The sequence below is a fragment of the Rhinoderma darwinii genome, chromosome 4 (genome assembly GCF_050947455.1).
Source record: "Rhinoderma darwinii isolate aRhiDar2 chromosome 4, aRhiDar2.hap1, whole genome shotgun sequence".
NCBI lineage: Eukaryota > Metazoa > Chordata > Amphibia > Anura > Rhinodermatidae > Rhinoderma > Rhinoderma darwinii.
In genome coordinates this window covers 183,871,676-183,895,178 of record NC_134690.1, presented here as the reverse complement: position 1 = coordinate 183,895,178, position 23,503 = coordinate 183,871,676, and the positions used below count along the sequence as shown (strand labels likewise).

The 23,503-nt window shown below is 39.9% G+C and overlaps 1 protein-coding gene across 5 annotated transcripts in view; it reads left to right on the top strand.

Annotated features, from left to right (window-relative positions):
• Positions 1-23,503, top strand: part of HMGCLL1 (3-hydroxy-3-methylglutaryl-CoA lyase like 1) — a 132,481-nt gene that overhangs the window by 74,609 nt on the left and 34,369 nt on the right. For all 5 annotated transcript variants that reach the window (XM_075864136.1, XM_075864135.1, XM_075864139.1 and 2 more), the window contains one exon: positions 11,097-11,245. In XM_075864136.1, the coding sequence (XP_075720251.1) occupies positions 11,097-11,245 (149 nt within the window). The remainder of the gene's footprint in view (positions 1-11,096; positions 11,246-23,503) is intronic.

The window sequence follows — 23,503 nt, the reverse complement described above, 5'->3', positions numbered from 1 at the left end:
ATTCGACCAGGAATTAAGAACATCAACACGATGTAAAGAGTGCCAGAGATTGATCTCATTGTGACCAGTTTCAATGCCAAAGCGGAAACCATTCTATCCTTTTATCAGGAGGACAATCTCTTGGCACCAAATGCCCTATCAGTACCTTGGAGGTTCAAGCTGGTCTAAATTTTCCCTTCAGATACCTTGATGCCCAGGGTATTGATGAAAATCAGGCAAGACCAGGCCACGGTAATAGCCATCCTTCAGTTCTGCCAAAGAGTTTCAAATGAGTCGAGAGTGTTATTAGTGACTTTCCCCAGTGCAGAACTTGGGATCTTAGGGTACTAAACTCTGCTATGACATGTAATTATTACGCCTGACAGCCTGAAGTTTGACCAGCCTCTATTACAATCTAGAAGGCTCTCATACGTAGTCATAAAGAACTTGTAACAGTCCAGGTCTAAAACCACTAAGAGTGCTAACACAATCAAACAAATATGTTTAGCTTGGTATTCTACTCAATGAGTGGATAGTTCCAACCCACAGATTATCAACATCTTAGACTTTCTGCAGGAAGGATTTGAAAAAGGCCTTAGTCCATTGACTTTAATGGTTTACATTTTGGCCAAGTCCATCCTTTTGGGTAGATCCTTGTTACAAGAGCCCTTTGTGAATGGTTCCTAAAAGGGTCTTTTAGAATAATACCTACAAACTTCAGACCTGTGGCAGACCAGAATTTATTTATGCTCATTTCTCTTTGAACCTTTCTCTTTTTTTCCAGGCCATAATCTCTGCCAAGAGTATAGAGGAGCTCCAAGCCTTGTCATCAGTGGATCTGTACATCAGATTCCTCCCTTACAGGGTCTTTTAAGTCTAGTGCCAAACGTCACTCTCAAAGTTTCTTCATTTGTAATTTGTAATTAGATCATCTTCCTTCCAGTTTTCTGTCCCAAGCCTTCTTATCACAAGAAATATAAACTCCATGAGCTGGACCTTTGAAATTGGTGTATAGCTGGATTAAGGACTATTGGGCTCTTACTTGAATACTTATGAATATATTTCCTACACTTACTCCCTTCCTGCAAGAGACTTTTACAAGTTTCTTCAAATTTGTCATGCTTTACACAATACCTCAATCCATTCACGACTTTTACAACGATCATATATCAGTTATTTTTCCTCACTTGGTTCTAATTTACGAGGGATCTCCTTGTTCTACAAACTATTAATGCAACCACAAATGGTAATCAAGCCCTCTTACATACTCAAATGGGAACAATATTTAAGTGTAGCCATAGATATGGAGGAATGGTATAGTGCTGTTAAGACACTCAAGGGGATATCAAAAGTGCAATTTATTAAAAAACATAATTTAAGATAAAGTTGCGTTGGTATCTTACCCCCGCGCATATATCCAGACTGAATCCTTCTTACCCACTATTTCTGGAGAGGTTTCTGGTTTAATAGGCACATACATACATGCATGTTTGGTGCGATTGCCCCTTAGTGAACACGTTTTGGCAAGCTACAGCTGATCTTATTAAAACTGTCACTGGGTTATCTATTCAAATACAACCTACATTGGCACAAAGCTTTATTGGAATATCTGACTTACCTGTGGACTTACGTATAGTAATAGGACATATCATCCTCACTGCTAGGCCCATGATCGCGAAAAACTTGGAAGTCTAACTCTCCCCTAACCGCTAAAGAACTATGTCAGACTGTACAATTTGCACATGGTATGGAAAAACTTTTAGCAATAACAACTCATTCCATGTCTCGGTTTGATCGTAAATGGGAGGTATGGGATTCGTATTATTCAAAACAGGTTCCGCGTACCTGACAATTATCTTACATATTTTCCTGTTGTTTAAGTCTTGTGTTTGGATAGTCCTCCTCTAGTCTAGGGTCCTCACTAGTAATTAGAATATGCTTATGGCCTTCAAATGCATAACTACTATAGTTCCTATTGCAGCACTTTATATGTCCACAAATTAGATTTTCTACATGAGCAATGTTGTACTTTTGTTTCTGTAGGTTTTTGTTATCTTACTTTTGTACGTACATTTACATATGAAATGATACAATGGCACCTTTGCACTTTTGTGTTCCTGCGTGAACAGCTCATCTTTATGCCTTTGTACAACATATTGATGTATGTTTGTTTTCTCTGAGTTTTGAAATCAATAAAAAAACTAAATAAAAAATAAAATAAAAAAAGACATATATAAACTCCATTCGCCAGATCTTCCTGTTTTTCCTTTTTCTATTTAGCTCGCAGTAGAGAGATCAGCAAGCTTGAGAATTTATGAATTCCTTTTTCTTGAAAACAAAGGCTTAAAAGCTGCCCAACCTATTTTTACTATATGGATTTAAGAGACCATTAGATTGGCTTTTATTTTATATTACTCAGAGCCACCTAAATTTGTTAAGATCCCACTCTACGAGAGCAGTGTCCACCTTTTAGGCTAAATAAAGTTTGATTCTGCAAGATCAGATTTGCTGTGCAGCTTGGAGTTTTGACCATCATCAACAATTTTAGGTTGAACTTCCAGTTCTCAGGGGAGACGGCTCTCAGGTGGTCGATTTGAAGTTTCACCAGACGAGATTGTTCCCTATGGGGCTACTTCTTGCTAAATTCCTATTATTGTGCTGCTGGTTGGGACGTAAGGGAGTCTTTGATTTTTTTTATTTTTTTTTTAAATCTTTACATCTTTTTATTGAATTTTATCAACAATACACAACAGAAAAACATAGCTGGTCAAGTCAGAGTGAAACAATCTCCATCAGAGGACATACATAGCAATGAGGCATAATACTGTATAGTACATGAAATGGTAAGTACACAATTGGCGCAGTGCAGGAACGCAGTCCTCAAGTAAAACACTTATGATAAAGTGAAGCATGTGCTGTCAGATAAATGCAATAAGTAGGTGTAACATAAAAGGTAAAACTAGTGGAGGAGGATAGAGGAAAGGGAGAGGGGGGAAACAATAGGAATACCAAAACAAATGAGTCTAGCCACTTATGAAAAAGAGAGCACGTAAACCAATATTTAAATATGCCTAACTGCTCAGCAGTCTTGTTAAAAGGTTGTAGGTGAGCTGTTCAGTTGAGTAAACCAATGGGTCCAAAATTGGCAGGTAAAGATTAAAGATCAATGCCCTAATTGCCATGAGGGGGGGGGGGGGGATAGACAAAAGTCAGGGCCTCTGTGTGTAGATACCTAACGATCTATAAATATGATCTTTCTGAGTTGTCCAATCTCTCCATACCTGAGTGAATTTGTGATGTGTGCGGAGTTCCCAATGAGATAGTTCTTCCAATCTAGATATTTGTTCTACTTTAGAAACCCAATGCAGGACTGATGGGATTTCGATTGCCTTCCAATTGAGTCGAATTAAAAGGCATGCTGCTGCAATCAGTAATCTCAGGATCTTTTGGGAGCGCTTGGGAAAATCCCTGGGAAATAAAGCCAGCAGAGCAACTTGTGGTGATGCCTGAAGTGTGGTGCCAAAGACAGTATTAATATGTTGGAAGATCTGTTGCCAGAATTTTAAAATCCCTGGACACTCCCACCAGATATGTAAGACGGTACCCCTGTTACTATTACATCTCCAACAAATGTCTGAAGTAGAACTATACATCTGCTTAAGTCGGACAGGAGTAAGATACCATCTAGAGAGAACTTTGTAAGCGTTTTCTTGAAATTTGACGCAACGAGAGGTTGCTTTAGGGCCTGCAAAATCATGGAGATGTCCATGGGGGTAAATGTGAGGTTCAGTTCTCTTTCCCAGTGTCTTATGAAATATGGAACAGTTGTGACTGCAGAGGATACAAGGTGCTTGCTTATCAAAGATAGAAGTTTCTTAGGAGCTTGAGTCAGTTCCCAGAGTTTTTCATACCCTGAGCTGACCCGTGGGGGGAAGGAATTGACAGATATTTTTGCAAATTAGGCTGTATTGTAGGGTGGAGAGGTTTCAAACCTCAAAAAGGGATCTGGTGTTTTGAATGGAATGATCCATCTGGCATATCCATAGGTGTGAGTGTACTGCGTCTAACTGGTAGGGGTAAAGTCTGGTATCCCGGGTCTAAAGCGGGGATAAAGTCCCTTATTTGTAATACTGGAGAGGGGTAGGGAGAGCACAGTGTCCTGATAAGAGTGTCTCTCCAAATAGTGATCGTAGCTTTTAAAAGAGTGTTCCGATTTTTTGTATCTGGATTGACTGCAGAATTTTCTAGAACCATCCGTCGAACAGGTCTTTGGTCTTTGTGCTATCCCCTCCTCAATGGCAACCCAATGTTTAGCTGTGTGACGTCTTAACCAGTCTACAATTCTGCTTAAATACACCACCTTGTAATAATTCTCTAGAAGGGAGAAGCCGATCCACCCCTTTATCCGTGGGCAACTGTAACATTTTGTATGATATTCTGGGTCTGGAGCTGCCCCAGATATAATCTGAGCAGATCTTACGATAATGGTGGAAAAATCTAAGTTGGAGAGATATTGGCACGTTTTGAAATAAGTAGGTTAGTTTGGGGGATATCAATGAGTTTATCACATTTTTCCTACCAAACCAAGAGAGAAAGGCAAGGGACCAGGATTTCAGTATCGCAGGTATGGATGATAGCAGTACATTGTAATTAAGAGCATGTAGTTGCTTCATGTCAGGAGTGATATTGATCCCTAAGAACTTAATAGACTGCACAAAAATTATGAGTAGGGAAGACGGGGGGAGGTAATCCAGACCAACAGCGCCTGGATTCCCGCACGGCCAGCGGTGAACAACAGGAAAAAAGTAGAGCCAAGATCCAGCGCTGAGTGTAAGTAAAATGGAACTCCTGTTCCAATTTTATTGATGTAACAAGATAAAATGAACTAAATAGGATAGTTCTGTAGTGTGGCAGAGTACAGAGATGAGTGATGGGTAAAGGATCAGAATGAGCCCTGTTCAATTGTGCCTACGCGTTTCTGACACGTCTTGTGTCCTTATTCATGGCATACAACTTAATAGATTCTTTAGGCCAAGAGAAAGGGAACATCTGCTTTAGGGGCATTAATTGGGTCAAAGGCATGGAAATATTAATTGCTTGAGATTTTGAGAAATTAATTCTAAAGTTAGACACAAGTCCAAACCCATCCAACACATTCTGTATAGCAGGAAAGGCTATAGTAGGATTAGAGACTATGAGCAGTAGGTCATCAGCATAAGCAGCCAGTTTGTATTCCTGTTTCCCACAAGTCAGACCACGCATAGAGGTATTTTGCCTTAGTGTTTGGAGGAGCATTTTGATCACCAAAATGAATAACAAGGGTGATAGAGGGCAGCCTTGCCGTGTACCATTGTTGATCACTACTGCCTTTGAGAGGGTGTCATTAACTCTAATAAACACGCTAGTGGAGGCATACATACCAAAAATCCCAGTAATAAGTTTGGGAGGGATCCAAACTTCTCAAGCTTGCGTCTCATGAAAGGCCAAGCTGCTCTGTCGAACGCCTTTTCGGCATCGGTCCTAAGTAAGATAAGGTGTGTGGAGAACTGTTTGGCGTAAGTTACAGTGTTCAGCACTTTATACGTGTTATTTCTCCCTTCTCTACCTGACCCAAAACCAGTCTGGTCCGGGTGTATGAGGTGAGTCATTGCAAGTCGGATTCTGGTTGACAAAATCATGGCGTAAATCTTAAGGTCGGTGTTAAGTAGGGATATGGGGTGGTAATCGGAGCAGTCAGCAGGGTTTTCACCGTGGGCGAAAATTTTTTGTGTGGATGAAATATAATGTTTGGCCGAATAAGAATGAAGTACATTTTTTAGTTTGTTCCTAAGTTGGGCTAAAAGGGAGTCATTCAGTGATTTCTTAGGTAGCTTCTCTAAACATCTGATTTCATTAGATAAGTCTGTAGACGCTTTTGCTCTCCTCTAATGACTGCTTTGTGGGATTCCCACAAAATGTGAGGGGAGATATTTTGAGTATCATTCATGGAAAAGAACTCCAGAAGTTTCAGTTTTATGTGGTCTTTGACCCCGAATAGATCTAACACAGTTTCATTTAGTCCCCAGATGAAGTTTCTAGGTGTACAGTCAGGAGAATCAAATGTAAGGAAAACGGGGGAATGGTCAGAGTGTACCATAGAGTCAATGGCTGCTTCCTTGCAATGTTTTAAGTGTTGCGATGAAATGAATGCGTAGTCTAACCTGTGGTAGGAGTTATGAAGCGCTGAGATGTGAGTGTAGTCTTTGGTATCAGGGTTGAGGAAACGCCATGTGTCTTATAGTTCGGCTCTATAAAACAGCTTCTTAATGGCAGTTAACGCCTTAATGTTGAAGCGCCTGTGGAAGAATCCAAAGCAGGGTCAAGCGAAACATTGAAATCTCTGGTAACAATAGCTATACCCTCAGAAAAGTCTAAAAATGCACCTAGGGTCTGGCTTAACGATGGGAGTTAGGAAGTGTTTGGTGTATAAAAGTTACCAACGGTGAAAGTTTGATTATTTATTTTGCCTTTCACAAACACATAACTCCCCTCTGGGTCAGACATGTCATCTAGCAGTAAAAAAAAAAAACTAAATTTCTATGGAATCCTATGCTGACTCCCATGCTTGCTACAGAGGGGGATTAACTATGAAACCACTTCTGTAAATTGGAATTGGGGAGGATTGGGACATGTTGGTGCTTGAAATGGGTTTCCTGTATACAGCATATCTGAGTTTTCTCTTTATGAAAACAATGTCATATTTGACCTCTTTTGGAAGGTGAGTTCAGACCTCTAGCATTGTATGTAACTAATCATATCGGAGGCATAGAACAAGATCACAATTTGTGCAAAAACTATATGACAAATTACTTCGGGCTAAAAGGCAGGGGTCAGGTCAGGGGGAGAACCGAGGGAAACAACAGTGGATTAAATGGGATAATTAAAGTGTGATTTCCAACCTGTCTTAAGTAAACAACAGATCCTCAGAGTAATACCAAAATGAGATGAGTACTCGTAAAAACCTGAATGGTTGTAGGAGTGAACAAATATATAGTCAGCAGGTGGGATATACCACCACCAGCATATAGTGTAGTGTAGATCTAAATTAGATACATAAGATACAAAAGTATGAAATAGAAATGAACAAATGGAACAGATATGAGCTTGCAATCCCTATTAAACCATAGGACTGGATAGGTGCCATCTTGTGTCTAACAAGTAATCTATGGCAGCTATTTACAAAGTAGTAGATCAGGAGTAGTAGCTCAAAGCCGCCTATAATAAGAGGTTATGGATATGCATAACCTGTAGTGGCAAGCAGACTTCAAACCGATTCTCTAGTAGCTCATCACAGCCTGAAGGATGGTTCAGGGTCGACAGTGTAAGGACAGCACTGCTCATCTCAACGTCCTAGTAGCCCTGTGTGGACAAGGGAATGTACAAAAATAAAAACAGCAAGAGAACAATATGTTAAACCAACGGGCTCAGAGGGAGCGTGGAAACATGTAATCCATGGAGAGATGGTAGAAGAAAAGTCAAGAAAAGTCTGGGTCAACCCTACTGTCACTGCATCAGTCTCCTGTTAACACTCTTTTAGGTGTGAGTCTTCCCAACTTTTTCTTGATCCTAACCGATTTGCCAGTGTTGGCGAGTTTCCAAGGTGTCAGAGGAACAATGTCTGGAAGCAATGGAGAATTATAAACAGCTAACCAGCTAGGGATTTGGAGATCCGGAATGTCCAGGGAATTGTATAGTTCCATGAGATTCTAAGGAGATCTTATTACAAACTTATGGCTGGCTGCTGAGACCAGAAGACCAAACGGGAATAGCCAATGAAAAGGCGATGCGTCTGTTCCTCAAGCATTCGGTCAAAGGTTTAAACAATTTCCTTTTCTGCAGAGTAGACGGAGCAAGGTCCTGGCAAAGGGAAATATTGGAGCCCTCATATGTAATCATATCTGCTTCTCTTGCTTTCTTCATAATCAGTTCCTTTTTTTGGAAATTTAGGAATCTGCAAATAATGTCCCTTAGGGGGGTCAGTAGGTTTCGGAGTGGGGCGCAGGGCTCTGTGAGCTCTTTCAATAATCCGATGGTCTAGGTATGATGAACCCAATAGATTAAGGCACAGTTCTCTGACAGCCTTGGTCGTGGCGTCTGAGGACACAGACTCTGGAACTTCTCATATGCGGATATTGTTGGGCCTGCCACGGTTATCTTGGTCTTCAATGTGGTCGTATAGATGAGTGATATGTTGATCACAGTGAGAGAAATTTTCTGAGGCCGCCTTGGTGTATAGGACAACCTCAGATTGCATCGATTCTAGGGCATTCATCCTGCTGCCTATGTGACGGACATCTCCGTTGATATCTGGAAGTTCGTCAAGAACTGAATGTAGTGCTTTTGACAGGGCTTGTGAAATAAAGGATTTTGAAATGGGTAGACCACTGCTGGATCCCAATTCTTCATTGTCATCACAAGTGTCCATTTGTTTAGCAACTAGGTGGTTCGTATGGCCTTTTTGCGAGGGCAAAGGCATGTTTGCTTCACAATGCGTTTGTTTGGTCAGGTATTTATTCAAGTCACCTTGAGAAAAAGTAGTGCTTTGCATAACGCTGGTTCCAGAGCCCGTGCCCTGCTGTTTTCCTATTTTGACCATAGGGAAAGTTATATTAGATCCCGCTTCTTGATGGTATTACACTGCTGACAACACTCTCAATACATCCTAAAAAATGTTCACTCCATTACCACAGAAGTCTCTGAGTTGTGAGACAGCAGCACTTTACCACATCCAGAACATGTGTGAGTGGGTTTGCAGAACGTGCTACTCACTGTTAGTACTGTCACAATATAAGGTGCTCAGGATGCTTCCCTCTCCTTTGGCAGTATAACTGTGCTAGTTCAGAAAAAGGAGGAGGCAGTGTTAGCACAATGGTCGGCCGTCCCACAGGGTTATCCTCCCCAGGGATGCTATGCAGTTCACCTTGATATTGATAGCCCTGATGGGCAGTGTACTGTATAGTCCCTAAATCTTCTGGCAGCGCTGGTTTAGGCCAGTAATATGACATCTGGTCCGGCGGGAGTGCGGCCTGCGCAATTCCAGTCTAAATCTAGGCCCGGGACGCTGGAGTCCACAAAACCCGTCAAAACCAGTATGTAAATGTACCTCTGTGCAGTGGGAGTATGGTGGAGGTGGTTATGGGGATCCTCGGACTCCCAGAAGAGTGGATAAGGATGGACTATGAGTGAGTCAGCTGAGCTCAGCTGAAGCACGTCTGCTCACTGGGAATCTTTTACTTCTAATGTTAAAATGTATTCTTTTGTTAGGCTCAGTGGGTTTTAGTTAGTTAGTGTTTAGTTTGATTAATTAAAAATTCCATCTGTACACAGGGGCAGAAATATCACATTATTGTGCTGCTGTTAGGATTAAGAGAACACCGATTAAGGTTAAAAATCAACACATTTTCTCACCAAGCTTCTTAGGAAACAAAGACACAACATGCCACCTAACAAAATCCTCAACAAAGAGGCTTTTAACCAATTTTGAATATTTCAGACAGCAACTGCACACATTAATCCATTGTACATATATTACCTAGTTACAGTACATAATTAATACGGTTGAAAAAATACACAGGTCCAGCAAGTCCAACCTCCTATTGTGTTGGTCCAGAGGAAGGCAAAGACCCCCATGAGACGGATGCCAATTCCCTCATTAGGGGAAAAAATTCTCCAAGACTCCAAATATGGCAATCAGAATAAATCCCTGGATCAACGTCCCATCTCCAGAATCTAGTACTCATAACTTGTAATATTATATTTTTTGAGAAAGGCATCAGGGCCCTTATTGAACACGATTAAAGAATCAACCATTACAACATCGCAAAGAATCCTCGTCTGTGATGATGATGAAAAGTTTTTCCTCTAGACGTAGAGGATGCCCCCTTGTCCTTGTCACAGGTCTAGGTGTAAAAAGATCATTAGACAGATCTCTTTACTGTCCATTCATATTTTTATACATAGTAATTAGATTGCCCATAAGCCGTATTTTTTCTAAACTCAATAACCCTAGGTTTGATAACCTTTCTTGGTACTGCAATCCACCCATTCCATTAATTCGTTTGTTCACCCTCCTTTGCACTTGCTCTGTTTCAGCTATGTCCTCCTACGTGACCAAAATTGTACACAATATTCCATGTGTGGTCTGACTTATGATTTGTATAGAGGCAAAACTATATTCTTTTCACATGCATCTATGCCTTTTTTGCTGTATCCCATGTTTTTTATTTGCCTTGGCAGCAGCTGCTTGGCATTTTTTGCTAAAGTTATGTTTGCTGTCAACTGTTTTCCCCAGTGGCAGTTTTACCCAGTGTTTTACTATTTAATGCATAATTGTAGAATTTGTTTCCTCAGCCCAAGTGCATGATCTTACATTTATCCACATTAAACTTAATTTACTATTTCTCTGCCCATGCCTCCAGCTTCTTCAAATCCCTCTGTGGTATTATATTATCCTCCTATGTGTTAATTGTTTTACAGAGCTTAGTATCATCTGCAAATAATGAAATTATACTCTGTAAGCCCTTTACATGCTCATTAATAAACATATCAAACATAAGAGGGCCCAATACTGACTCCTGGGGAACCCCGCTGGTAACTGCAACCCACTCTGATGATGTTCCATTAATATCCACCCTCTGTTTTCTATCAATGAGCCAGTTGTTAATTTTACAATAAAAAAGATTTATTGAGTTTAATGGGTTGCATGAGATATTTTTCAAAAAGAGCGTCATTCTTGTCCATGGGTTACGTGTGGTTTTGCAGCTCTGGCCTCATTCATTTAATGTAATAGCATTAATGGTTACAGACAACTTGGAAATTGATAACTAAATATTAAAATGCTTCAAGTCTGAATATAATAAATCATCATAATGGACAACTAATTTTCCACTATTTTTATGCTCTTATTTAATATTTACATAATATTTACATAATGAAAACATCACAAATGCATTTAAATTAATAGTATCATACCGTTTTTATATTGAATTATTAGATTACATTTATTCTGAGCTCCCTAACATTTCTTAGTCATTTTTAAACTTTCTAAATATTCATTGTATTTGGGATTTATTTTCCAGATTGCTGCTGGAGCTAAAGAAGTATCTGTATTTGCAGCAGCATCGGAGACGTTCAGTGAGAAGAACATTAACTGTTCTATCGAAGAAAGTATGGGAAGATTTGAAGAAGTCATAAAGTCTGCTCACAGTATAAACGTCCCAGTACGCGGGTATTTATTCACTATTTTACTTTCAATGTTTGCTTATTCATAGATTTGTAGTTAAGAAGTAGCATTTCAGGATTAGTAGTATAGTAAGGCTCTGTTCACACCATGTTGGTGGTGTACGTCCAGGTTATTTCTGGTCCCAACAGTTGAACCCCACCGTTCTAAAACTCATCATCTATCCTGTGGACAGGCAATAAGTATTTGGGTTGCAAAACTGCTTTAAATGAATAAGATGCAATTGACAACACAATGTTATATGTTATTAAAAGCAAATATAAAGTTTTAAGTTAAGGTGAAGTAATATACATTGACTGTAAATTCTACAGTTTTTCAAAGTGAATTTATGACTAGAGATAAGCGAATTTCCTGACATTTTTTTTTTTGGGTCCTTCGACTAGATTCAGTGCGAATAAATCAGCTGTGAATCAAAAGTGCCCTGATTGCCCTGAAAACTTGTGTATGACCTATCTTATGTCTTCGAGGACTGTCTCCAACCCATTTTAAGTGCTTAATGCTTAGCCAGCATTAGTAATTTAAAAGCTTAGGTTGACTTCACAACATTATGGGGAAATCTGCCCAAGATCATGTGATCCATTTTCTAATCTGTAAAATGGTGGCGGGCGATTGCCGGTCGGCGCAATTTTATTGTGATTTGTGCGCCAGGATCTGCTTTGCTGAATCTGAAGCTTTGGGAAATTCGGACCATATTTAACTTGTGTAGAATCGATTTGCGCATCTCTAAATATGACTTCGATAAAAAAACCATATACTATTGTATGTATGGGGCTAATGTGCCACAATTTACTGTATGTACCCTACTGCTGTGTCTAGATTCTTATACCCATACTGAAATAGTGAGCTGTCCAGAATGTAAATGCAAGGCCAGTAGCTCCCTGGCCTGTAGATTTAGCTTGCTACTACCTGAAATTGTCTCTTCAACCTATTGTTTACCATTTTAAAAAGACCCTTCATAGGGCTTGTTCACATCTGATTTGCAGATTAATTTTTGCTGGACAACAGAGCGCAGCATGACAGAAACCTGACGGGCTCAATGGGTTCTATCGGGTGCTGTTGGTTTCTGTCATGCAACAGTTTCGGCTCTATCCTCATTGTTCCTCTCCAAAGACGGAACAAAACTACGGAACCCGGAATGCAGATGTGAACACAGCCTTACTTGTCAGATAACTTCAGTTTGAACATGATCTTGATAGTGCAAATTTAAAATAGCGCTTGCGTAGCGTGGCAATCATTTGGTTAATCGCTCCTTACATTTACAGTTTGATCTGATTACTAGTTTAAAAAATCCCACATGGGCAATCACAGCAGACAACAGTCTGTAGACCAACCAACAATCATAGACAGTAGGACATCGCACAAATCAATCTAATCAAAATTACTTAATTATCCAATGGCAAACAATTTGCAAATTTATTTTAAAAAAATGCTAAAAATATAAGTTACACATAACAGGGAAAAAAAGTCCCATACCGGCAACTAAATAAAGGCCTCTGGACAAAACGCCCATCAGGTATACTACGTGGTCTCTGCCAAAGGGGCTAAATCCCTTTTTTAATATGTCTATGGATCTGTCCGGTTAATATCACATTTGAGCAAAGTTGTCTACCCTTTTCTTGTTGATACTTAATTTTATACATACCATTCTTTGCTATAGGTTGCTTGGCATGTAGGAGTTTGCATTGTAAAAACTCAAAATGTATACACTGGACAAGAAGGGATGTGATTGCAATATATGTATATATTTTTTAACAGTGACACTTTTATGACACTTTTTATGCAGATTTCTGCATGTAATAAATATAACATGATGATACACACAATTTTTTCCAGACACATCTGACATGTATCAACATAGTGAACATATATAATGCTGGTGGTCTAACATGGTAAAAAAAAAAAAACATTTTGTCCGAAAATTTTTATTGCAGACCCTGTGACTGAGACTCTATTTTTATGTTCTGCTTTTTTTTTAACTGTTAGTATATTTTTTTCCCCATTTTGTGTCATTTGTATTTTTATCAAATTATTTTATGCAATTGGATAATTTAATGAATTAATTTTGATTAGATTAATTTGTGTGATGTCCTATATGATTGTAGGTTGGTTATTAAATTGTAACATATAGGAATGGGATATTTGCATGCATACGTAGACAGTTTGCTAACATTTTCAAGTAATGGTGGAACAAAATGTTAGAAATTAGCCCATTCTGCCGACTTTCATCTAAGGCTAAGTAAACATCTGCGTTGGAGGCTCCATTAGGAGCTTTAGTTGCAGATTCTGCCGAGAAAACCTGGATAAAGTAGCACAACATGCAGCACTATTTTGTCCGTGAAAATGACGGTCACCATAAAGGAACCCGACGGAATCCATTATGGGTTCCGACTGGTGCTGTTGGTGTCCATCATGTGACCGATCCGTCAACATCGTTTTGAACTTAGCCTTATTGACCGGCTTTAGTGAAGACTATGATTAGCTTGCCACAATTACTAAACTACAATGTACAGGCTTAAATTTGATGATAAGTGACACAATTAAGTGGTTCCTAACTAATTTTTTTAATAACCAGAGACATTAAACTAGAACCCACTTGACTGCACATCTGAGTTTTTCGATTTCATAATTTGCCTGGAGAAATATCCCTCTAGCAGTGCTGGTTGGTCCACATACTTTTGATGTTTCAGTAAGGGTGGTGACATGACATGGAATCTCAAGTAACTTTCCGTTATTCACCCGCATTTGGAAAAAAACATTTTTTTTTATCTAGATTCAACATTTTGTGGATCTTCATTTATCTGATAGAAATTCTCTGCGTAGCCATAGAGTTATATCTTAAAATTCAGATCGCAGTTATCAATAGAGGGAGCTTTAGAGCTTACTGTATACTCTTTAACCTCTTCCCAACATTTGACTTTAAGGAGTTTTCCAAGTTATTTTTATGTGCTCTCACTTATCCAAACTCAATATAACCTTCTCAGCAAACATTTACTTTTTAATATACTAACGTGACCTGTGACATCACCTTTTCTTCCGGCTTTATGGCCAAGTATACAGCATGTCGCTAGTGATGTACCATTTTGGGGGCATGTAAGTGTGCTGCGGGGAACGTCCATTCACGGTCCCCACATTACTCTTCTTGGGAGCTGGCTAAGAAACAGGGAGAGGAGTCTTCAAGTTGGATACAGTATGGAACCGTGTTTCTGCTATGATTTTTTTTGGGGGGATCTCTAAAAACCCTTTTGACTGCACATTTTATTCAGGAGGGGGTGTATGGAGCAGGTTCACGGGCTTAGCACCTTCCACATGCTATGGGTGTCAGCTGTATATTGCAGCCGAAACCTCGCACTAATGTTCGGGATTGGAGATAACTCCGATCCCGGATGTTTAAACACTAAAAAAATCAATAGCATAGCCTCTTTTACTCCATCGCCCCCCCCCTTCATGACACGATCGCGGCGTGATGATGGTAGTCATGGCAACAGGAAGGCCCCAGGTCTGCATCTTAGTGCTCGTATTAAGCCCTACCAAAGGCAGGGCTTCTAAAAGCACAATACACTCCAATACAGAAGTATTGAAGTGTATTTTACCAGCAGACTATTGTCATTTGTTCAAGTCCCCTAGTGGGACTAAAAATTTGTACAAATTTGTAAAATATTTTTTTTTTCTAATACCGGAAGATAAAGTATTAAAAGTTAAAAATTTATGTAAAAAAATAAAATATATCTATAATTGGTATTGCCACATCCATCCGAACTGTTACAAAATATTATTATTTATTTCACAAGGTGAACGACGTAAAAAAAAAAAAAAAATAAGTTTGTTCTTAGGTCAAGCTTACCCCCCAAAAAATGGAATAAAAAGTGATTTGTTTTAACAATAGTTAAATACATGATTTTTCATTTTTTTTTGTAAAAGTAATAAAAGAAAAAAAAAACCTATATAAATTTGGTATTGCTGAAATCGTATTGTCCCACAGAATAACGTTAAGATGTCATTCTTACCACTCAGTGAATTCTGTAAAAACAATACCCTGGCATTTTTTTCCATTTCACCCCACAAAATATATTTTTTTTTTACAGGTTCCCAGTACATTATGTGATACATTAAATGGTGCCATAAAAAGCTACAATTTGTCTTGCAAAAAAGAAGCTTTCTTATGGCTATGATGACGAAAAATACAAATGTTATGGCAGAAAAGGGGTTAAACATTGAACTCAATAATGATACATTATGCAGTAAGCTCCTGAGCTCCACCTGGTGGAAGCTGCAGGCCTCTGGAATTGTATAGTTTAACTTTTTGGCTATGCAAGTGGATTTAGAGCAGAAAAAGCTGAAAAATGTGAAAAAAACAAAACAGAACTCCAAAAATATATAATAATCAGCACAGAGTTTGGGATGTAAAAAAAAACCCACGGTGCTAAAAACTGGGTATTAACTTTAAGCCCCTAATCGCCCAAAGAAGAACTTCATATGCAACCTCTGATCAGTAAAGCTAGCTAAGAACTTAGCAGAATAGCATTCAGGTAACTAAAGACTGTACAGTATCTACAATATTTATGATTCTGGTAATGTCGTATTTACAGAATGCTGCATAATTAAAAAAAAAAAAACTATGCCCCATCTGTGCAGCTATTAGGCAAAAAATACTATTTGCATTTTCTGGAATATATCCAGGTCTTTAATCTAAAACTTTCTATAGTATACAATATGGTGCAACATAATGAAGAACAACACATTTCAGCCATCTGGACTGTCTTCTGCTTCATGCTTTGGCATTGTGTGTGTGATCTTAAAATATGCACTCATAAATGGCTGAAATCTAGCAAGCAAAATTGGTGAATTAGAGGCTGACAGCTATCTCTTCCAACCTCACCATAAATATGCATATGCGGCCTTGGCATCAGCTTATCTCCTGGCATAACAAAGGATCAGGCGTTTTGATAGTCATTATGTCCAAACTTTACTTCCCCAAATATCTACAATTGGGGGACAGTCAAGAGACCCTCATGCACTATAGAATGCCAACATTAATGGGTATAAGCAACTTTACTGAGAAAAGAGCAAATATAAAGGTGGTGTCCATAAGATAGAAGTGGTTGAATGTATATAAAATTAAGTAGATGAAGATTGTGAATATTTTGAAACTTATAGTAGGATCTCAAAATGTGAGTAAATCCCCCAAAAATTGCTACGCTATAGGTCTCCAAACACAACTAAGAAGATAAAGATTAAGCAATTTAAACAAATGAAAAAGGCTGCAAGGGCTGGTAAAGTTGTGATAATGAGAGATTTAACTACCCTTGAATTGATTGGACTAATGATAGGACTACTACTGCAAAGGGGAGAGAATTCCGCAACTTACTGCAGGATAATTTTATTGGACAGTTTATGGGAGTCCCTACTAGAAATGATGATTTGTTGCATCTTGTCAGAAACCATGCAAACCTTACTATAACATCAATGTTAAAGAAGGTCTTAATAACAGCAACTAAATTAGAATGTTAACAGAAAAAATGGGACATTGATATCATCAAAAACCACAAAAAAGGCCATACTTACTAGGTAGGTGGGTGGGTGAAAACCCGTTCCCATCAGGACGCAGACGGGTCAAAGAATGCTGAAGAAGGAGTGTGCATTAAATAGTGATAGCCCCTCCCACTAGTCTTGAGGGGAGTGGCAAACTAAGTGCTCAAAGGTGTGCGATAAATGAGTGTCAGTGTAGTGCTAGGGTGTGAATGGATGGTAAAAAATAAATATGTATGTATGAAAGTGTCAGAACTGTAATAATGTAATAAAAATAAATAAAATAAATGTGATGAATAGGGGTCAGTGCTGTGAATAGTACATGGGGTGTCAGTACTATGTGTAATACGTGGAGGGATAATGTGCTGGTCGTCAGGCATGGCGTAACTTGCCGAATAACAGCCTATTTGTAACGCCGCTAGTGTTAGCTAAAGCGGGCTGCTCTGCATTCCAAACCAAACGCCAGCACATCATGCCCTCCCAGCATATAAGACCCGGCTGCGTCCTGAAAAAAAGTGTAGTATACGTAGTAAGAAATATCCATGAAACATGGGGTATTAGTTGTTATTTTGGCCAAAATACGCAAAGCTCGCAACCCAACGTCAAGGGTCCCCAGTGCCTTGCGAGTCCCTAACCAGAACTTTACGTTCCTAATTTAAAAACACAAACAGAAAAAATGGGACATTGATATCATCAAAAACCACAAAAAAGGCCATACTTACTAGGTAGGTGGGTGGGTGAAAACCCGTTCCCATCAGGACGCAGACGGGTCAAAGAATGCTGAAGAAGGAGTGTGCATTAAATAGTGATAGCCCCTCCCACTAGTCTTGAGGGGAGTGGCAAACTAAGTGCTCAAAGGTGTGCGATAAATGAGTGTCAGTGTAGTGCTAGGGTGTGAATGGATGGTAAAAAATAAATATGTATGTATGAAAGTGTCAGAACTGTAATAATGTAATAAAAATAAATAAAATAAATGTGATGAATAGGGGTCAGTGCTGTGAATAGTACATGGGGTGTCAGTACTATGTGTAATACGTGGAGGGATAATGTGCTGGTCGTCAGGCATGGCGTAACTTGCCGAATAACAGCCTATTTGTAACGCCGCTAGTGTTAGCTAAAGCGGGCTGCTCTGCATTCCAAACCAAACGCCAGCACATCATGCCCTCCCAGCATATAAGACCCGGCTGCGTCCTGAAAAAAAGTGTAGTATACGTAGTAAGAAATATCCATGAAACATGGGGTATTAGTTGTTATTTTGGCCAAAATACGCAAAGCTCGCAACCCAACGTCAAGGGTCCCCAGTGCCTTGCGAGTCCCTAACCAGAACTTTACGTTCCTAATTTAAAAACACAAACAGAAAAAATGGGACATTGATATCATCAAAAACCACAAAAAAGGCCATACTTACTAGGTAGGTGGGTGGGTGAAAACCCGTTCCCATCAGGACGCAGACGGGTCAAAGAATGCTGAAGAAGGAGTGTGCATTAAATAGTGATAGCCCCTCCCACTAGTCTTGAGGGGAGTGGCAAACTAAGTGCTCAAAGGTGTGCGATAAATGAGTGTCAGTGTAGTGCTAGGGTGTGAATGGATGGTAAAAAATAAATATGTATGTATGAAAGTGTCAGAACTGTAATAATGTAATAAAAATAAATAAAATAAATGTGATGAATAGGGGTCAGTGCTGTGAATAGTACATGGGGTGTCAGTACTATGTGTAATACGTGGAGGGATAATGTGCTGGTCGTCAGGCATGGCGTAACTTGCCGAATAACAGCCTATTTGTAACGCCGCTAGTGTTAGCTAAAGCGGGCTGCTCTGCATTCCAAACCAAACGCCAGCACATCATGCCCTCCCAGCATATAAGACCCGGCTGCGTCCTGAAAAAAAGTGTAGTATACGTAGTAAGAAATATCCATGAAACATGGGGTATTAGTTGTTATTTTGGCCAAAATACGCAAAGCTCGCAACCCAACGTCAAGGGTCCCCAGTGCCTTGTGAGTCCCTAACCAGAACTTTACGTTCCTAATTTAAAAACACAAACAGAAAAAATGGGACATTGATATCATCAAAAACCACAAAAAAGGCCATACTTACTAGGTAGGTGGGTGGGTGAAAACCCGTTCCCATCAGGACGCAGACGGGTCAAAGAATGCTGAAGAAGGAGTGTGCATTAAATAGTGATAGCCCCTCCCACTAGTCTTGAGGGGAGTGGCAAACTAAGTGCTCAAAGGTGTGCGATAAATGAGTGTCAGTGTAGTGCTAGGGTGTGAATGGATGGTAAAAAATAAATATGTATGTATGAAAGTGTCAGAACTGTAATAATGTAATAAAAATAAATAAAATAAATGTGATGAATAGGGGTCAGTGCTGTGAATAGTACATGGGGTGTCAGTACTATGTGTAATACGTGGAGGGATAATGTGCTGGTCGTCAGGCATGGCGTAACTTGCCGAATAACAGCCTATTTGTAACGCCGCTAGTGTTAGCTAAAGCGGGCTGCTCTGCATTCCAAACCAAACGCCAGCACATCATGCCCTCCCAGCATATAAGACCCGGCTGCGTCCTGAAAAAAAGTGTAGTATACGTAGTAATAAATATCCATGAAACATGGGGTATTAGTTGTTATTTTGGCCAAAATACGCAAAGCTCGCAACCCAACGTCAAGGGTCCCCAGTGCCTTGCGAGTCCCTAACCAGAACTTTACGTTCCTAATTTAAAAACACACAGAAAAAATGGGACATTGATATCATCAAAAACCACAAAAAAGGCCATACTTACTAGGTAGGTGGGTGGGTGAAAACCCGTTCCCATCAGGACGCAGACGGGTCAAAGAATGCTGAAGAAGGAGTGTGCATTAAATAGTGATAGCCCCTCCCACTAGTCTTGAGGGGAGTGGCAAACTAAGTGCTCAAAGGTGTGCGATAAATGAGTGTCAGTGTAGTGCTAGGGTGTGAATGGATGGTAAAAAATAAATATGTATGTATGAAAGTGTCAGAACTGTAATAATGTAATAAAAATAAATAAAATAAATGTGATGAATAGGGGTCAGTGCTGTGAATAGTACATGGGGTGTCAGTACTATGTGTAATACGTGGAGGGATAATGTGCTGGTCGTCAGGCATGGCGTAACTTGCCGAATAACAGCCTATTTGTAACGCCGCTAGTGTTAGCTAAAGCGGGCTGCTCTGCATTCCAAACCAAACGCCAGCACATCATGCCCTCCCAGCATATAAGACCCGGCTGCGTCCTGAAAAAAAGTGTAGTATACGTAGTAAGAAATATCCATGAAACATGGGGTATTAGTTGTTATTTTGGCCAAAATACGCAAAGCTCGCAACCCAACGTCAAGGGTCCCCAGTGCCTTGCGAGTCCCTAACCAGAACTTTACGTTCCTAATTTAAAAACACAAACAGAAAAAATGGGACATTGATATCATCAAAAACCACAAAAAAGGCCATACTTACTAGGTAGGTGGGTGGGTGAAAACCCGTTCCCATCAGGACGCAGACGGGTCAAAGAATGCTGAAGAAGGAGTGTGCATTAAATAGTGATAGCCCCTCCCACTAGTCTTGAGGGGAGTGGCAAACTAAGTGCTCAAAGGTGTGCGATAAATGAGTGTCAGTGTAGTGCTAGGGTGTGAATGGATGGTAAAAAATAAATATGTATGTATGAAAGTGTCAGAACTGTAATAATGTAATAAAAATAAATAAAATAAATGTGATGAATAGGGGTCAGTGCTGTGAATAGTACATGGGGTGTCAGTACTATGTGTAATACGTGGAGGGATAATGTGCTGGTCGTCAGGCATGGCGTAACTTGCCGAATAACAGCCTATTTGTAACGCCGCTAGTGTTAGCTAAAGCGGGCTGCTCTGCATTCCAAACCAAACGCCAGCACATCATGCCCTCCCAGCATATAAGACCCGGCTGCGTCCTGAAAAAAAGTGTAGTATACGTAGTAAGAAATATCCATGAAACATGGGGTATTAGTTGTTATTTTGGCCAAAATACGCAAAGCTCGCAACCCAACGTCAAGGGTCCCCAGTGCCTTGCGAGTCCCTAACCAGAACTTTACGTTCCTAATTTAAAAACACAAACAGAAAAAATGGGACATTGATATCATCAAAAACCACAAAAAAGGCCATACTTACTAGGTAGGTGGGTGGGTGAAAACCCGTTCCCATCAGGACGCAGACAGGTCAAAGAATGCTGAAGAAGGAGTGTGCATTAAATAGTGATAGCCCCTCCCACTAGTCTTGAGGGGAGTGGCAAACTAAGTGCTCAAAGGTGTGCGATAAATGAGTGTCAGTGTAGTGCTAGGGTGTGAATGGATGGTAAAAAATAAATATGTATGTATGAAAGTGTCAGAACTGTAATAATGTAATAAAAATAAATAAAATAAATGTGATGAATAGGGGTCAGTGCTGTGAATAGTACATGGGGTGTCAGTACTATGTGTAATACGTATCCCTCCACGTATTACACATAGTACTGACACCCCATGTACTATTCACAGCACTGACCCCTATTCATCACATTTATTTTATTTATTTTTATTACATTATTACAGTTCTGACACTTTCATACATACATATTTATTTTTTACCATCCATTCACACCCTAGCACTACACTGACACTCATTTATCGCACACCTTTGAGCACTTAGTTTGCCACTCCCCTCAAGACTAGTGGGAGGGGCTATCACTATTTAATGCACACTCCTTCTTCAGCATTCTTTGACCCGTCTGCGTCCTGATGGGAACGGGTTTTCACCCACCCACCTACCTAGTAAGTATGGCCTTTTTTGTGGTTTTTGATAAATTAGAATGTTGTTCCACTGTCCAAAAAAGTGTAGGAGAAATTTTTTGTTCAAAAATTATAATAATATCACTGCCTGTGTGAACGATTAAAAAACACATTTTATTAAGGTAATTCAAGAAACTAAAAAATGGCTCATTAGCCAGAATACCAAACTGGCATAGGTAGTATGACCAAACGGGAGGGTGCAGTAAAGTTATCACACATCCATGTACACCTCCAGCACCAACATGTCACTCTCCCTTCTTATTAGATAATACAGGGTGGGCCATTTATATGGATACACCTAAATAAAATGGGAATGGTTGGTGATATTAACTTCCTGTTTGTGGCACATTAGTATATGGGAGGGGGGGAAACTTTTAAAGCTGGGTGTTGACCATGGCGGCCATTTTGAAGTCCAACATTTTGTATCCAACTTTAGTTTTTTCAATGGGTCATGTGACACATCAAACTTATCGAGAATTTCACAAGAAAAAAAATGGTGTGTTTGGTTTTAACGTTACTTTATTCTTTCATGAGTTATTTACACGTTTCTGACCACTTATAAAATGTGTTCAAAGTGCTGCCCATTGTGTTGGATTCTCAATGCAACCCTCTTCTCCCACTCTTCACACACTGATAGCAACACCGCAGAAGAAATGCTAGCACAGGCTTCCAGTATCCGTAGTTTCAGTTGCTGCACATCTCGTATCTTCACAGCATAGACAATTGCCTTCAGATGACTCCAAAGATAAAAGTCTAAGGGGGTCAGATCGGGAGGCATTTCTTCTGCGGTGTTGCTATCAGTGTGTGAAGAGTGGGAGAAGAGGGTTGCATTGACAATCCAACACAATGGGCAGCACTTTGAACACATTTTTTAAGTGGTCAGAAACTTGTAAATAACTCATGAAAGAATAAAGTAACGTTAAAACCAAGCACACCATTGTTTTTCTTGTGAAATTCTCGATAAGTTTGATGTGTCACATGACCCTCTTCCCATTGAAAAAACTAAAGTTGGATACAAAATGTCCGACTTCAAAATGGTCGCCATGGTCAACACCCAGCTTGAAAAGTTTCCCCCCTCCCATATACTAATGTGCCACAAACAGGAAGTTAATATCACCAACCATTCCCATTTTTTTTAGGTGTATCCATATAAATGGCCCACCCTGTACTTTGTTCACAGTTACTACTGAAATTGCGCCCCTATGCATTTCTACACCCCTCGTTTTTGGAGTGCATCATCAGGGGTCACATTAATTGTTATATTTAACATCTAATGGCTGGAGAGCACCTATTGCGTGCTGTAGAGTCTCGCGGTGCATGCACGACACTAGTCATTCAGCCGTACACGTGCCAGGTAGACGACGGACACAAGTAAGCAATGTCCCTCCCACTCAGCGATGACGCCAATCCCCGCCCGCCAACATCATGAATCGTTGCTGCCTGGTGGTTGGCTGCGGGTCTGGGGGCTCGTCTTTGCCCGTGACGACAGATTCATGACATTGGTGGGCGGAGATTGGCCAACTGGACGACGCGTCATTGCTGAGTGGGAGGGACATTGCTTACTTATGTCCGGCGTCTACTAACTAGTGTGGTGCATACACCAGGAGACCGTACCGCACGCAATAGGTGCTCACCGGTCATTACATGTTGAATATAACAATTAATGTGACCCCTGATAATTATCTCCAAAAACGAGGAGTGTGGAAACGCGTAGGGATGCAATTTCAGTGGTAAATGTGACCAAAGTGTTATCTAATAAGAAGGGAGAGTGACATGTTGGTGCTGGAGGTGTACATGGATGTGTGATACCTTTACTGCACCCTCCCGTTTGGTCATACTACCTATGCCTGTTTAGTATTCTGGCTAATGAGCCATTTTTTGGTGTCTTGAATTACCTTAATAAAATTTGGTTGT